Below are 15,597 nucleotides of genomic sequence, written 5' to 3'. Positions count from 1 at the left end.
CTTTTTTTATTTTTCTTGCGAGGGCTACTGTCTGCGGTGCTCCGGGTCCTCTCGAGCGAAACGCAAAGGGTTTCGTTTCCAGCGACACAGCGTAGGAATTCGGTGCCGTGAAATGGCCCGCGCGCATGTTTATTCCGACCGTTGTTATACTTAGCGCGTCAGATTCAATGCTCGCCAGCTTCGCTCGTCGCCTTGGTGACTGCGCGCAATTTGAAAGAGCTCCTGCGCAGCGCGTTCAGCCCGCGGAGCTTCCTACGAAAAGTTTACCACTTGGAACTCTGGCGTTTCCATTGTCGAATCGCCGTGGAAATGATTGTTAGAGCGTGGATTTTTTGCCATTATCCGGGCTTCTTGTTTCAACGTTCCTGCAACTTTCATTTCATTGCGCTTTTCCTTTTCTAAATTTCCAAGCACTCGTAGCGTTCTAAGCCACAGCAAGGCGAGAAGACTCTTCGCGCATGTATAATCATTACGCAGTGTGTCATGTATAGGCGATATTTTGTTCAAAATGACCTTTTCTTTTTGCGAAGTCATGAAGCCGTTTCGAAGCCAGGAGGACCAAGTTTAGGGAAATCCTCGTACTCCACATCGTTACCGTGCTGGCTGAACCGGCCCGTATGTGCAGCTCCTCTAGAGCCTAAGGGATCAGAGTTCCTTATCGTAAATTTTTGTAGCAGGCTTCGTGGTTCAGCGCGTAAAGATAGGAGTATACATATACAGTTGTGCTCTACGGATTCTTTAGAACCGAAGGTGGAATCGTGGCGAGTTTTTGTCAGAATTTCAGGATAGTAACTTTTAGCCGGTACCTCGTTAGGATTCACTAATCCGCCAGTCGCGAGGACAAGCTGAAGTGTTCCTTTTATCGATTACATTCCTTATTTCTCTTTCTATGGAGTCAGTGCAATACAGGTGCTGTGCTCATTGTATTCTATCGTAAAGACATTCACTGTACTGTAAATAATGTCCACTAGCTGTTTTCCTTAAATGTGGTGACGAACGCTCGATGTGAAGAGGAGGAACATATGAGCTTAATGTGACACGAAACGGTGGTGCCAGAAACTTCGTTAGGGCGTGTTTTCTTTGAGTTTGAGACTTGTCCAGGGGAAGGCACACTGGTGCTTGCAAGTGTAAAAAGTGGTATCATTTAGAATTTCCGTCGATCTTTGCTGTGTTTTCCTATACCCTCTCCAGCCACGTTGAAACCTTCACATCATACATGACGCTCTTACTAACAACGTATCAAAGTAGAGACTAATTTTTTTTCCCCAGTGTCCTTTGCGGGGTCACATCATCTCTGTTTCCTTCTCACTAACAGCACGTGGTATTCCTAACTACCCCACGCTAACGCCCAATAGTGAAAAGTTTCGTGCGGCAATTTTTTGGGAGAACTATCTGTCCAGCCAGCCCCCCTTTCAATACAGTGAACCCAAGTGCGTTGACAGACTTCAAACAGAGCCGGTTCGGATCTCGGAGGGGAAAGCTTTTGTCTCTGTTTAACGAGACGGGTAACGTGCAGTGGTACGGTAAGTACGCCGGTGTGTTGGTTTCAGGCATGGCAAGTACTTGTGAGATTTTCGTACACGTGATAGGGTGACACACTGTGCAGCGAGTGGATTTTTTTTTTACGTTTTGTCGGAATCAATGTGGTTTTCTTCCCCTTCTGTAACGTTGTTGTTCTTGCCAACTATAGCCTTTCCGGTGGAGGTTTTTGGGCTCTACGCCTTCGAGTGGCCGTTGTGATGTGCCTGCCTCGTAGTCTGTCGTCTTGCGTGTAATGGTGGTGATAGTTTCTTGCTTGTGTTGCCTGCGGTGTTGTTGTGGGTCGAAGTGGGATCGCAGAAGCGTATTCGTTGCTGTCTTTGGTTTCTTCGGCGCCTATATATTGCTCCACTAACCTTTGCTGCCTTAACCATCGTCTGGCAAGTTAAAAGCAAACGTTTGCGAACCTGTGTACGAAAGTTTTCTTTTTGCACACTGTACAATTAAACGATAGTAGTGCCCAATGTAAGCTTCATTACGTGCACGATTTCTTTCAAGCTCCCTTTCATGGCTCATGTTTCACTTTATCTTCGCGTTGCCTTCTTCTGCGCCTAAACTGCTAGCCTCCATTCCTTCCCTCTTACCTGCCAGATGCTGTAGCATATAGTAGTGCCCAATGTAAGCTTCATTACGTTCACGATTTCTTTCGAACTTCCTTCCTTCGCTCATATCTCACTTTATCTTCACGTTGCCTTCTTCTGCACCTAAACTGCTAACCTCCATTCCTTCCCTCTTACCTGTCAGATGCTGTGGCTTGAGCCGTGCTTGCCCCTAACCTTTGTGCACGTTGTCTTAGTTTCTCATTGTCTACCTCGCTTCGTCTTGTTTTCTCCTTTCAGGGTGTTGGTTAGGGCTGAGGAAGTGGCCATGACACTCACGTAAATGCCTTGCGAAGTGCTACCATTGGGGCTGCGTGTGGAGCGCACGCTGTGGTGCTGGTATTTGTCGGGTCGCATTTAAAAAGGGGCCTTTTACGCTCTCTGCTTACCGGAATGTGCAATGTCGGTGAAGGCGGGGGCGTGTGGGGTTGAGTTGGTGTGACTGCGTTGGTGGTGGGCCTCACCTTGCTTGCTGCCTATCGCTTATTAGGAGCATTTGATCGCTTTAGCGTTTTTTTTTTACTGGCGTTGGTCCCCTCCTTGGTGGTTGTGCATTTGTGAACGTTTGGGGATCAGACATTTTGATGCCTTCCTGCCTTCTGTAATCCGGTCTAGATACCGCACCACTTGGTATTTGGTTGGTATGTGTGCAGGGGATGCCTGTTCTAGTGTAGTCGTTTGGCTCGCGTGTTTTCGCAGCTGTCACTTATGATAACGGATAACTGCTTACCTACCTACATTTGAGCTTTCACAAGGCTAACGAGATAGATAACATTTTCCATTAAAAATGTTCAGATTGTCGACGGAGAGCTTGGCAATGCTTTTTGTAGTCGTGCCTTCTTTTTCCTCATTTCTAAGGCATAAAGTGTGAGATCACCCAAGTGTTCCCTTATCTAGTTGATATTGCGGCGATGAAATAACAGATAACAAGCTTAACTGAGCCGCTTTAGTTTCAGTGAGTGCTACATATGTTGAGGTTTCTTTTGTCTTATTCTGGCACGAAAACTTTGATTAATCGTCTGAAATTTCGGCATATAGTCTGCATTCGACGCTGTAGGGGTACCGTATGTCTTCTCCGCACGAACACCCAGTATGCAGGAAAGTATCCTTGCGGGGATTGATGACGCTCATTTTGTTCGAGGAGGTGATTGCTAGGTTCCTTATGGCAACTGTAGTACATTTTATCTCATTCGGATTCCTTGGCATCTTGCTTCATTTTGGCAGAGACGCAATAATAAAATAATAAAGGTTTAAAAATAAATTTTGAGGTAAGTGTATCTAAGATGCAATTATCGCTGAATCGAAACTGACTGTAAAGCTGGCTTTGCAGCGATATTACCCTTAATGCGGAGAAAGCATCCTGTGTGCACACTCGCGCGCTTGGAAGCAAGGAAGGAAAGCTCTCCGATGTACGTCGGAGGAGCCCTACTCGGCCTACTCTCTCGAAATTGATAAAAAGAAAGGAAAAGAAGAAAGAATACAGGAGGTGAAGTGCTGAGCAGAACGAATATATCTTAAGTGTTGGTGGAATTTTGGTGCTTCCTACACACGAGGACAGTGATGATGAGACCAATCCCTCGTCCCTGCGCGATTTATCCTACGCACAGGGGCAAGGAGTTCAAGGAAGACGCCAGCACGTGGAAGGCCAACGAGGACGGGAAGGTGGTGAATAGTCAGCCTGCCAGGGTCATGGACGACCGCAACGGAGCCGGTCCAACCAGCGGGTACATCGCCAGGTGAGTGCCGGGGACCTGTGCTTCCATCGGCTTAAACTGGCACCTTCGCTGTGTCCGGCCGGTCCTGTGGCGAATTTTGGGGGCGGAGGCGTTTTCGCTGCTGCATGTCGGGCGTAGTCTGTGTGTGTTGTGTACGAGATGCGTTGCACCGAGTGTGGCACGCTTTCCTGACGCTCACGATTGCCGAAGCACGAGGTGACGGGGGCCGCACTTCGATGAGGGTGAAATTAATAAAAAAAAACTCCCATGTACCGTGCGTAGGGGGCGCGTTAAGGATCCCCTGGTGGTCAGAATGAATCCGGAATCCCCCGTGCTATGGTGTGCGTCATAATCAAATCGTGGTTTTGGCAAGCCAAACCCCAGAATTCATTCATTCCTGGCGATCAGAGCAGCTTCCCACTCAATAGATGACCAGCAGGACAAGATTAGACAAGGCATCTAGTAAAAGGAGCCGCACCTGGTCATGTCGACCCTGTTTCGTACTCCGTGCTCTCGCTAATATCCCCAGCGGAGTCCGAAGTACGTAGCCCGCGCGTTCTAGACAAGTGTTTCGAACACCGTAGGAGGTATATTTGCAAATATTTTACTTACAGTTATTTACTCTATGGTATGTAAGGGCTGTACTTGGGAACCTTAACTGACCACACGATCGCACGAGAACTGGGTTTGGCGGCTATGCCTGTCCCCTGAGCGCGGCTTTGCCGCTTTGATTCACTGTCGCGATAGTATAATTTAATAAGACCGAAGAAGCAAAATTTACCCTGTTTTGAGGTGGTGTTGCACGTTGAAGAACCCCAAACGTATCAAGTTAATCCGGTATGGTCTACAACGGCGTCTCTTGTAAAACGTTAAAGTCAATGGATCAAATCAATCAATCAATCAATCAATCGAAATATCAGTCAGTCGGTCGATAGACCAATAAGTCGGTCGATGGGTCAATCAATCAATCGGTGACGCGTCCAGCCACAAAGCACAATCGCACGTTCGCGCGCATTGTGTCGCCCGCAAGCGAATTCTCGGACCCTGCACTTCTAGGAAGTCGGACCTTCGCGTCGCGCGTCTCTTCTGCGCAGTGTTGCTGGTCTGCGATTCGATCGTATCGAATCGAAGTTTCGTCGTCCCACCTTTCTTCTCCGCCTGCCTGGTTCGACTGCCTCATTCGCTCTCGACTCGCGTCTTATGCGGGTCGGCGCACTGTCCCGTCGCGCGAGAGTCGCTTATCATCTCCGGACCCCCGCCGTCTCAGCGCGCAACTTCGGTGACGACTCCTTCGACGCAGAGGCGGTGTATAATCATCGGGCCCCGCTGAAGCCACCCAAACCTGCAAGCAAGCGAGCAGTCAAGCAGGCAGGCCAACGGGAGCTCGGCGGGCAAGCGCAACTACCCACTTATGCGCCGGCTCTTCAGGACCCGCTTCGCTATCGTCCCGTTTTTATTCTCCTTCGATCGCTTGTCGGGACCCGTTTTGGACACAAGCTGCCTTTGGCGCGCCGCCATTCTCCGCCGCTTACCCTCTCCTTCTCCCCCTCCCGCCAGTCAGCCATCGACGGTCAGGCGAAGAGGAGGCGGTGGCGTTGCTTTGGCTCTTTCTTGAGGAGAAAGTTGTGGGGTGGTTGATAGACGATTGCGCGCTGGAGTAGCCGACGTGTTTTGAAAAGCAAGGGGAAAGGGAAATGGAGGGAGCGATGGCTGGGAAGGAGGCGAGGTAGAGAGACGGAGCTTCTTCGCCTGCGATAGGAAATCGTTAGACGCCTCCCCGCTTCATTCAGGGCCGCCCCTTGCGCAGTGGCGCCTGCCGCTGCCACTTCCGCGTTTCCGCCGACGCGGCTTTCGGAAGTGGCGCCGACGCCAGCGTTATGTGTGAATCGTCGGCTTCTTCGCGCCGAAAATTGCTCTCCCCTCAAAGCGGCCTGTGTGTAGGCGGTAGGTTCTTTCTTTTCCTTTTTTTTCCCCTCCTATTTCCTCGTGCATTTTAATCAAGCGTCGAAGAATGCACTTGCTGATCTCTAAGAAGCCTTTCCATTTCCTGCGCGGGGAATTGCAGGTGGCTCGGAGTAACGCGTCGTACTCAGCGCCGCGACGCTTTTTTCCCCTGTTATTGAAAGGCACTGGGAACGAAGCCTCGCGCGACTATTACGTTGCCGTGGCTGTTCGGGTCGTGCGATAAACTGGACAGCGTTGAAGTGTTCGTTCACCTCCTCGGCGGGCTTTTTTTCGCGTAGTCTTCTCGACCTTCGAAGTTTCCTCCGAACGTGCCTGAAACTCGAGCTGTTTTGTCGGGCGTACTTGAATTTATAATCGAACCCAGTCCGCCTGTATGTATAAGTTCCTGACTACGATGAGACGGAAGACCCGTTGAGGTGGCTCTGCTGTTATGGTGTTCGGCTGCGGAGCAGGAGGTTGCGGGTTCGGTCGCCGACCGTTGCGGATCGCTTGCCTGTATGTCGTGCTTCGGGTGCATTCGGAAGGGGCACCACAGGCTCGAAATTAATCCGTAGGTCTCCAATGGCGGCGTCCTTCATGACCCTGTTTCGGGACCTTAATGCCCACGATTTATTTAGCTGCATACGAGAGGAGGCGCCAGTACCCAGTCCGTCCCCGTTTTCGTTTTTTTTTTATTGATTCGTGTATCTTGTCTCATTCTTTTCTTTAATAAATGAAAAAAGAGATATCCACCCAATTGTAGCAATTGCTACAAAGGAAACCCATACGGGTTCCTCGAACGAAAAGCCTCGCAGTTGAAGAAAATCTTGTCCTGGTCCGGGACTCCGCTGCTGTGGTCCCGGGTTCAAGTCCCGGACCAAGACGAATTTTTCTTCAACCGTGAGGCTTTTCTTTCGAGGAACCCGTATGGGTTTTCTTTGTAGCAATTGCTACAATTGGGTGGATGTCTCACTTCCTCTTTATTAATTACTCGCCTCCACCTCTCGGGTTTGCGCAGAACTTTTACGTCTCATTCCTTTTTTTTATTTATAGCATCTATTTTAATAGCTTAAAAACGACTAACTTCGTAAGAAAGCTTTGAAATAAGCAGATCAATTACCGCGCGTTCGTTACTATACCGGAGGTCAGGTTCGTGCGGTAGTATAACGGCTAGGATGACTCGTGGCCGGCCTCGATCACGCCGATAGCATTCTTTTGCTGCGTATTGATTTCACCTGGTCGCAGGTTTAGCGTTTTTCCGCGACCCAACGTCTTCGTGGTCGTCTTATAAGGATCGCAAATCGGGCGAGTTGGCAACGACCCGCTCTGCAGCTGCGCAGCTTGCACACGAGGGACGTTGTTGCATTTGGAGGCGATCCCACCGCTAGCAACCAGTTGTAAGATTTGGCAGTCGTAGCTGTAGGGAGGACCTTGACAGGAACTAGGCGAGCAGGATTTATTGGCAGCATTTACATTTTGAACAGGACATACATCGACAGTCTAGCGTGACTCCCATGCTAGACTGTCGATGTATGTCCTGTTCAAAATGTAAATACTGCCAATAAATCCTGCTCGCCTAGTTCCTGTCAAGGTCCTCCCTACAGCTACGACTGCCAAATCTTACAACGTGCAGAGAAAACGGAAGTCACGTGCCAGTTGCCGACCGGCTGAGTTTGTTACATCAATTGCGGCAGTCTGTGTAACACTCCTAACGTCGCCCCCTTGGGAAGCGCCGCTCCTGCGCATGCGCAGTCTTTAGCGCGACATCGCACCCCGAAAGCTCGGCAGATTATACACTCCGCTCTGCGGAGTGTATAATCTGCCGTATAAGCTGCGTAATAGACTCGGTAGGTAGTCGGCTCGAGTTCTGCGTTTTCTTAACGCGACCCCGTTGTAAGTGACGCTGTCACTCGGTTAGGGTTGTGTTCTTGCGTTGTGTTGTGTTCTGTTTGCGTGCACCCCGCTAGTTGCACGCTTTCTAGTTTCCCGACGGCCAGTTAGGCCAGCGTGGCGTCTCCGGGTGATTTACGCCCGGTCTACCCTCGCTAATATTTGCGGGCCAGCGTTGGGACGCTCGTCGTCGGCGGGACGCTCCCGGAAGCGCGATCTTCGTCGTTTGTTGGCCGTCGTGACGCATCGCGTCGTCTCGCCGGAGGGGAACTCACGCGCGGACCTCTGTGTGCGCTTCGGCGTTGCTACGCAAGCTACGTCTACGCGAATGCGACATTCGCGTGTTGCGTTCTTCAGCGCATCGGAGGGGATTACCATCCGATAGCGGTCACGTAGGGTGCGTCTGCGCTCGTTCAAAACAAGCCCGGACTGGTTTCAAGCGCTTTTCGTTCCGCCGGTGAATGGAGGAGAACGCACGGCTGCGGTCATCTCTCTTCCCTCAATGCGACACGCTAGCCTTTACGTGCAGCACGTGAGATGAACGCCTCAGCTGTAGCGTCAGTGGAGAGTTTTAGATTAGGGGACGCAAGCGGCTTGCGTACGCAAGAACTACGGCCCACAGTACTGCTCATGCGCAGACCATTACGTCCGTATCTGCGCATGCGCAGTACTGTGACCCCTAGTTCTTCCGTACGCGAGCCGCTTGCGTCCCCTAATCTAAAGCTCTCTAATTCCATTCGACTTTCTAGCGCATTGCTGTCCTTTACCCGAATGCGACGCGCTAGAAAAGCGACGCGATGCGCGCCGTTTGTCTTATTCGTGTAAGCAGCGCTTGTCTCCAGACAGTGCCGTCAAGACCACGCGTCGCGTCAGCCAATGAGGATAGAGAACCAGAAGCGGGGGCTCCTCCATTGTCCGCCTGTGATCACCTTCCGCTAGACGCCGACTCAGTCGAAACTTCGAGCCGGGATTAGCGGCTTACAATGGGCGAGCGCTCCTTCCGTCTCGGAACGCACAACCGATGCTGCTTGTGCCGATTGACTTGACGGGAGTTGTAGCCTTCGCTTCACCACACGGTGACGGTTACACGTAGTACAGCCAACACGAGCGCAGCCCGGAAGGCGGGGGGACGCAGATCGAAATACGCAAACGGCGCTCACTTTCAACAATGTCTTTGGAAAATAGTTAGACGTAAGCGCCGCTCGCGCGCGTCCGCCTTCTCGTTGCGCCATGTATTGCCACCTCGAGAAAGCCTCTCTACCCGCGTATGGTTCTAGACTTTCGGGCGGCTACTATCACCGCTGTTCGGTGACGAGACCGGTCGCCATAGTCGGGTAACGTGAGAGTCGACGAGTTAAAACAGTGGCGCGTCCACCGGCCGCCGTGCGCTGCGTGACGGAAGCGGCTCGCGAATCGAACCCGCCCGCGTGTCTAATTTTGACCCGTGCCGGTCGCGTACTGCGCGCTTGTGTAGTCACGCCACGCGCGCACGAGCTCGTACGCGACAACAGTCACAAGAAGGAAACGTCCCGAACCCGGGTTTGGCTTTCGTTCCCTCTCTCTCTCTCTCTCTCTCTAAGCCGTAAACTACCGTTGCGGGGTATGTGCGTGCTGCGGCATCATAAGCCTGCATGCTATATATGCACGCCCCCATTGATTCTGCTTCGCTGCCAGACCGGCGTTGTCGGCTTTCCGGCTGTCTGCGCGGTTCAATATCGGTCCCGGCGAACGGTCAGCCGTAGCCGCAGCAAATATACCCACCACCGTACGGATGCGCAATCTTTGTTTCTGATGCTTTATCGCATGTTTCTTGTACTGTGCAAGCGGTCTCTCTCTCTCTCTCTGTTTTGTTTATTTTTTACGCCCGTTCGAACGTCGATGCTGGCGTCATTTGGGACGTACCGTGTGCTCGAATCGCTTGGCGAAAGTTATAATTTTCCTCGCTGCTAACACCCCTCCCCCTTTCCCCCTCAATTTCATGTTTTGATTTACACCCGTGCCTGAACTGTTTGCACGGCTCCTCCAAGTTGTTGCTCGCCGTGGCTGCGTTATTTACGAGCGCGTTGATTAAACAGAGGGAAAGAGAAAAAAATTTTTGTGTTGAGTCTCTCTTGGTTGTTGTTGTTGTTGTTTACGAGTGTTTCGCCGTAATGAACGGGAGCACCAAAACAGAGGCCGCACCTCCACTCGGGGCGCCAGCCTGGTACTAAACAAGCCGCGGCCAACGAGGAGTGAGATTGTTTATTCTTCCCTGTTCATTTACCGTTTTTTTTTTTCTGCGTAACGGACTCTCTTCACGCACAAATCGATGGCCAGACGTGGCGAGGGACCGAGAAACCAGTGCGGCTGCCTCGAGCACGAAGAGACGGTGCAGGTGTCTGCCGTGCATGCCGGCGAGCCGCTGGTGCTGACTTTCGTTCCTCGCGAAGGTTCGCGTGGCGCACGAGAGCAGAACGAGAGAGATTCTTTTCGAGAGCCCGATCGATTGCCACCTGCGACGCGGCTGGAGGCAAATGAGGAGAACAAAGCGCGCATATCGTGCAGCGTAATGGAAACGACGCAATTTGCGCACCTCTGGTCTTCCTTTCTTTCTTTCTTTCTTTCTTTCTTTCTTTCTTTCTTTCTTTCTTTCTTTCTTTCTTTCTTTCTTTGTCTGTCTGTCTATCTCTCTTCGTATGTGTTACCCGGATGTTCCCTGATTGGGTGGGCGTCCACCGCTGGGGAAAATCTCGCCAACTTGCCATTATCAGGGAATGTGTCAGTTCTGGAAGAGTTCGGGGAAATAATTTCCGCGGAATTTTTCGCCGTGCTTTCGTTTGATCGGTGGAAATCGGTACGTTCAGCGGTTGTGGTGAGGCTGAAAGGCGCTGCCGAAAGAAAGCCCAAGTTTTCGACTGAACCTGTCCGCAAATAACGGTGTCGTTTCCTGGTGTTGTAAGAGGGAGCCACGGTCCGGCGGTTGGAATATCGCAAGATGCAGTTCGCTCACTATATCCGATACCGCAGCCGTCGCACGTGATTTACAAGCTTAGTGCGTGTAGTAGGTGAGTCGTCGAAATATTACGAGCCGGAGTAGTGTAGCATGACAAACTATATACCGCAGATTTTTCCTTGCGCCTGAGACCTCCAATGTCGTAGAATACGAGGGAATTTTCGTAAGTACTGCACAGGGAAAACGTAGAGAAATTTGGCGATTTGAGAATGCCGACGTAGGAGACCCACCCTGGGTAACGTTTATTGCTCCAGCAGGCTAAGCTCGAGGTCTCAGGTTCGACCTCTGCCGCGGCGCTCGCATTGCGATAGTGGCGAATTGAAAACGAGCGAGAGAGAGAGAGAGAGAGAGAGAGAGAGAGAGAAACCGCTCGTGTACTTAGATTAAGGTGCACGTTAAAGATCCCCAGGTCACTACGGCTTGCCTCGTAATGCTGTCGCGGCTTTGATGCGCGAAACCCCGGAATATAATTGAATTCTCGTCCCAGTAGCTCAGGGTCCGCGGGCCAGTATTGACCCTACCCGCAGCCAGAGTGACCTTAGATGGGTTGTTTGTCGGTCCCGTTTCCTGAGCCAATACGGGTGCGTAGGTCGGTTTCACAGGTGGTTTGTGCCGAAGGACTTCACAATAATTAATTCTGAGGCCATATGGCTGGGCAAAGTGCTCTAATATAGATTGCTTTTGACCACTCGTAAGGCTATTTAACGTCAGCCTGAGTGTTAAGTACCCGAGAGTTTTAACAGTCTGCTCTCCGTGTGGTCAAAATCACCATGAAGCTTGCCTGATCGCCTCCTCCTCCCCCTTCCTTTCCCACTACGTTGTCACTCATAGTTCACGTATTGCTTTTCGACGCTAAACATCATTAGTCGAAACCACTCTCTATTTAGATAGACCTGCAAAGACGCTTGGGGAACATGGACATTTGCGTGTATAGGTTTGGGTTACTGGGAAAATAACCGCAAGCCTTCTAATCTAATCTATAGCCCGTGCAGTTGGGACTTTCTCTTATCCGCTCCTCCCTCTTTTTTCTTTTTTTGCAGAATTACAAACGACGACCGTGAGAACGAAATGGAAGACAACATGGTTCAAGTGTCCACCATGATCGGGAATCTGCGCAACATGGCAATCGACATGGGCAGCGAGATTGAGTCGCAAAATCGGCAGATCGACAGGATCAACCAGAAGGTACGTTCGGACGCGCACGTGGTCAGTCGCGCCCGCATCCGCAGAAAAAGGAAACGAAGAAAAAAAAAGAAAACCATGGCCTTGAACTGCGCACCTCACAAACCACGCTGAAGCGACACACATCCTTTATCGCGCCACACGTTGCATTTATATGCACTCCGTCTCAACGCTCCAGTGTTTGTCGAAAGTACGCGGACCACTATACACTTGGCTGGCGCAGGGGCTTTTGCGCACGTCGCACCGTGACGTTGCATATTTCGTGCCCCGATATCTCACCCTGCGTTTGAGTACGGAGTAAACGCGGTGTTATCGTAGGGACCGCTTCAGCCGACGCAGGAATGTGTGCAGAAGGTAAGCTGAGGAGAGGGGAGGGGGGAGGGAGGCTAACGTTCCACGTACATTTTCGTATCCGAGAAAGTGACGCGCGAGAAACTTTGTTGTGTTTTGCAGCCAAATGCAAATACAAACTAACGATAATATGCAACGCATACTAGATCAGGTCTTCCCTGTCTCGACAGCGTTTACATTTCCTCATTCCGTTTCCGCATTTCCAGCGCGGCTCGGGCCACAGAGAATGACGGGTCGGTCTTTGGGCCGGCCTTCGGGCTGGCGCGTCGCCAGTGGGGCGGGCGCCTGTATTCGTTGAGACGGAGTGTAGCCGTGGCACGCACACGTCACAAAACCACACCGCTTCGCTTTGCGAGCACCGGCCGACACACCCTGTCACACTGGAGCAGACTCCAGCCTATATATCACGTGGGAGCTAAGAGCGGTGCGGTGTTAGGAAGCACGCTGGACCCGTTTAGCAGATGCGACTCCTTTGTCCGTATGCAGGCAACACAGACTAAACGTTCTTCCAGGTCTCGTCGTTTAGTAGCAGCTGTATATCGCTTAGCGGTTACGTGGCAGACTGCTTATGTACTACACCTGTGCGGTGCGCTTCAAAAGTTTACGGTGCGTGGGATCCGACAAGAAAAAAAAAGCGGAATATTTCCCTAGCATGGGGACCCCCAGTGTGCTCTTCCGATTTCAAGTCTTGCAGGTACAACGACAACGCAGTGTTGTTTGTTCCCCCCCCCCCTTTTTTTTTTAACCAGCCGCGCTCACAAACGGCCAACTTTCGACACCGACTGCACGAATCCTTGTCCTGGTAGCCAGGCTCTTGAATATCTGTAGTCATGTACTGTCTACTTGAGAACAGAGGAAAACATTTCCCCTCTCCTTGGATTTCTGGTAATCTAGGATGGCAGGAAGCGTGGGGGGAGATAAGTTTTCTTTCTGTCTCTGTGTGTTCTTTCGCAGAGAGACAGAAACGAGAAAAGTTTCCTCGCATCCTTCGCGGTTGTTTCTTCTTCGCTTCTACAAGGTGTGCTGTTCTGTTTCTTCTAGTAATGGTCTCCAAATATTTCTCGTTTTAGGCCGTCTGTCAAATATATAAGCGGAGGAATTCAGATCCTCGCGCAGCATTCTTCTTTCTGTTATCCCTCTTTAACATAAATCTAATTAATTATTATTATTTTTTCAAGTCTAGTCACCCGAAAGGTCGTCATAGAGACCTCTTCTTCCGTTTTGTTCAATGCGCTCCTCTTTTATGCTTAATATGCCCCGTGCGTGGTGGAGAAGCCACACCTAATCTAGTCAAGCGATGACCACTCTTTTGGACTTGCGCGTTGCGCAGAGGCGTACGCGGCCGCATCTGTTCAGTACAAGTACCGCGTTAACATTCAATCAGCGGTCGCAGATCAGTTTAATGTGAAGACCTCTTGCACACTAATATTCAGTGAACAGACACCTGACAAATGCCTCACACGGGTCTTCTCTGAATGCATTTTTTTAACCACCTACTCTAGATTTTAACGTAGTTGTCGGGGGTAGCACCTCTGCCACAGCCGGTTGCGTTGTAGGTGTTTTGCCGTGGCGTCGTACGTTCTCTATTGTCGTACGCACCAGATCACGCGTCTAGCGTAGCGTTTTGTGTTCTGCGCCAGGTGGCGTTGAGGTGTGGCCACTTGACGAGTAGTCCCAGTGGGTGGGGGGTCTCGCGCAAGCTGTTTGTTTCCCGATAAGATTAAGGTGTGTCCGATAATGGGGTTTGACCTGTTATTTCCAATGGAACGTAAGAGATATCGAAACAATGCATGCTTGAATAGTGATAGGCTTCAGATAATAGTCGAGAGACCGCGTACACGACCAGTGATTTATCGATCAGTTATTTCATTGCTATATAGGGAGAAAAAAACGATAGCCTCGAGGCGCAAAAAATTTCGAGAAACGAGCTCAGATAACCACACAGCAGTCATTCGATGCATTCATGCGATGTCGGCCCAGGAAGGCCACGCTTTCCTTCTTCAAAACTCGCTTGTGCGGATGAATCTCTTACCAAGGCAATGAATAATAAGGCTTTCGCGTTATCGCTTTGCTATCTGGGTTTTCTGTTGGAAACAGACGTGGTGAGCTGGACTCGCATCAAGGGGCCAACCTTATGTGCGTCTCCCACAAGGAGGAAATTAAGGCGGCGGTTCCTCAAGAAGGAATGCGTCCGTCCGCTAACGACACCCCCTAGGCAGCACGGGCCTCGCTCCTGTCTCGAGACGAAGCTTTAACGACGCTCGCGTCCCCCTCCCCTCGCGCCAGCGTTGCCGCGTAACGACCGGTGCTACATTACTCGCGTGAACTAGGCCCGCTTTTCTAATGTGTAAATATTTCAGCCAGGCGAGCCTCCTTCCACCAGGAAGCTGATCTTCGTTGCATTGCGCTCCCCTCTCGCGTACACTCACGAGGTCGTTACTGCCAACGGCTCTCGATCTACCCAGGGTTCCTGCGTCCCGTCTTTCAAACAAACAAACAAACAAACAAACAAACAAACAAACAAACAAAAAAGAACATGCAGCTTACTCGTAGGAGCCTTTCGCAGGTGATCGAACGCATGATGCAGCAAACTTCCGGTGTGCATCGCACGCTTTGCGCGGCCGGAGAATCAGCTATTGAAACAGTATCGAGTTCCAGGGCTTGTACTTTCTAGTTAAACGCATTCTGTCGAGGCCGTTCTCTTCATACCCTCCGTCGCGTTTTGTTATAACGGCAGCGCATCGGTGTGCGAGATACCAACGAAGGGCGGATGAACAATTGGAAAGGAAAACAAGCCTTCCACAATCTGCATCCAAGTTCAACTGGCTTCTTGGAGGTGAAACAGAGACTCGGTGGATGTCGTGCACTCTTAGAGTTGCGTCATACGTTGAAGGGCGCGAACTGCGCTAAATGGCGAGTGGTCTCAGTTGAGCAGGCGACCGACTGCTAAACATCCGGCAAGCGTTTCTTGCCGGACGTGACGTCACGATCGCAAGAGGATAGCGCGATCGGCGGGACGCACGAACCCGTAGCAGCTGCAGTTGACTTGGCGGTAGCTATGAGGCAGCGAGTGCGAGCTGGCAGCGATAGCGCTCCGCGCAGCTAGCGTCTGCAACGCGATGCAGCGGCGAGAAGTAAAACTAGGTTGGTGGCCAATCGCGGTGAAGGCGAGAGGGAGATATTGGTTGACAGAGTGAAGGTAAGCTTGGTCGACCGCTCCGTAGCGCTCGCCTGACATCTGAACAGCGGTGAGCAATGTGGGGAAGGAAGAGAAGGGACGAGAAGATGGCAAAAGGATAGGAAGGCTATGTGCTCGCAGCTTGATAGCTCTGCCGGCAGAGCGTTTTACGCCCCTGAGTTAATCAGAGCCGAGCGCTCTGTTCCT

At 51.1% G+C, this 15,597-nt stretch overlaps 1 protein-coding gene across 11 annotated transcripts in view; it reads left to right on the top strand.

Annotated features, from left to right (window-relative positions):
* Snap25 (Synaptosomal-associated protein 25kDa) overlaps nucleotides 1–15,597 on the top strand; it is a 328,534-nt gene that overhangs the window by 288,113 nt on the left and 24,824 nt on the right. For 6 of the 11 annotated variants that reach the window (XM_075698959.1, XM_075698961.1, XM_075698967.1 and 3 more), the window contains 3 exons: nucleotides 2,379–2,417; nucleotides 3,746–3,874; nucleotides 11,720–11,864. In XM_075698959.1, coding sequence (XP_075555074.1) covers nucleotides 2,379–2,417; nucleotides 3,746–3,874; nucleotides 11,720–11,864 — 313 coding nt within the window. The remainder of the gene's footprint in view (nucleotides 1–2,378; nucleotides 2,418–3,745; nucleotides 3,875–11,719; nucleotides 11,865–15,597) is intronic. The other 5 variants (XM_075698965.1, XM_075698968.1, XM_075698962.1 and 2 more) reach the window with 1 other exon arrangement.

Source organism: Dermacentor variabilis, chromosome 7 (genome assembly GCF_050947875.1).
Source record: "Dermacentor variabilis isolate Ectoservices chromosome 7, ASM5094787v1, whole genome shotgun sequence".
NCBI lineage: Eukaryota > Metazoa > Arthropoda > Arachnida > Ixodida > Ixodidae > Dermacentor > Dermacentor variabilis.
This window is presented reverse-complemented; position numbering and strand designations above follow the sequence as displayed.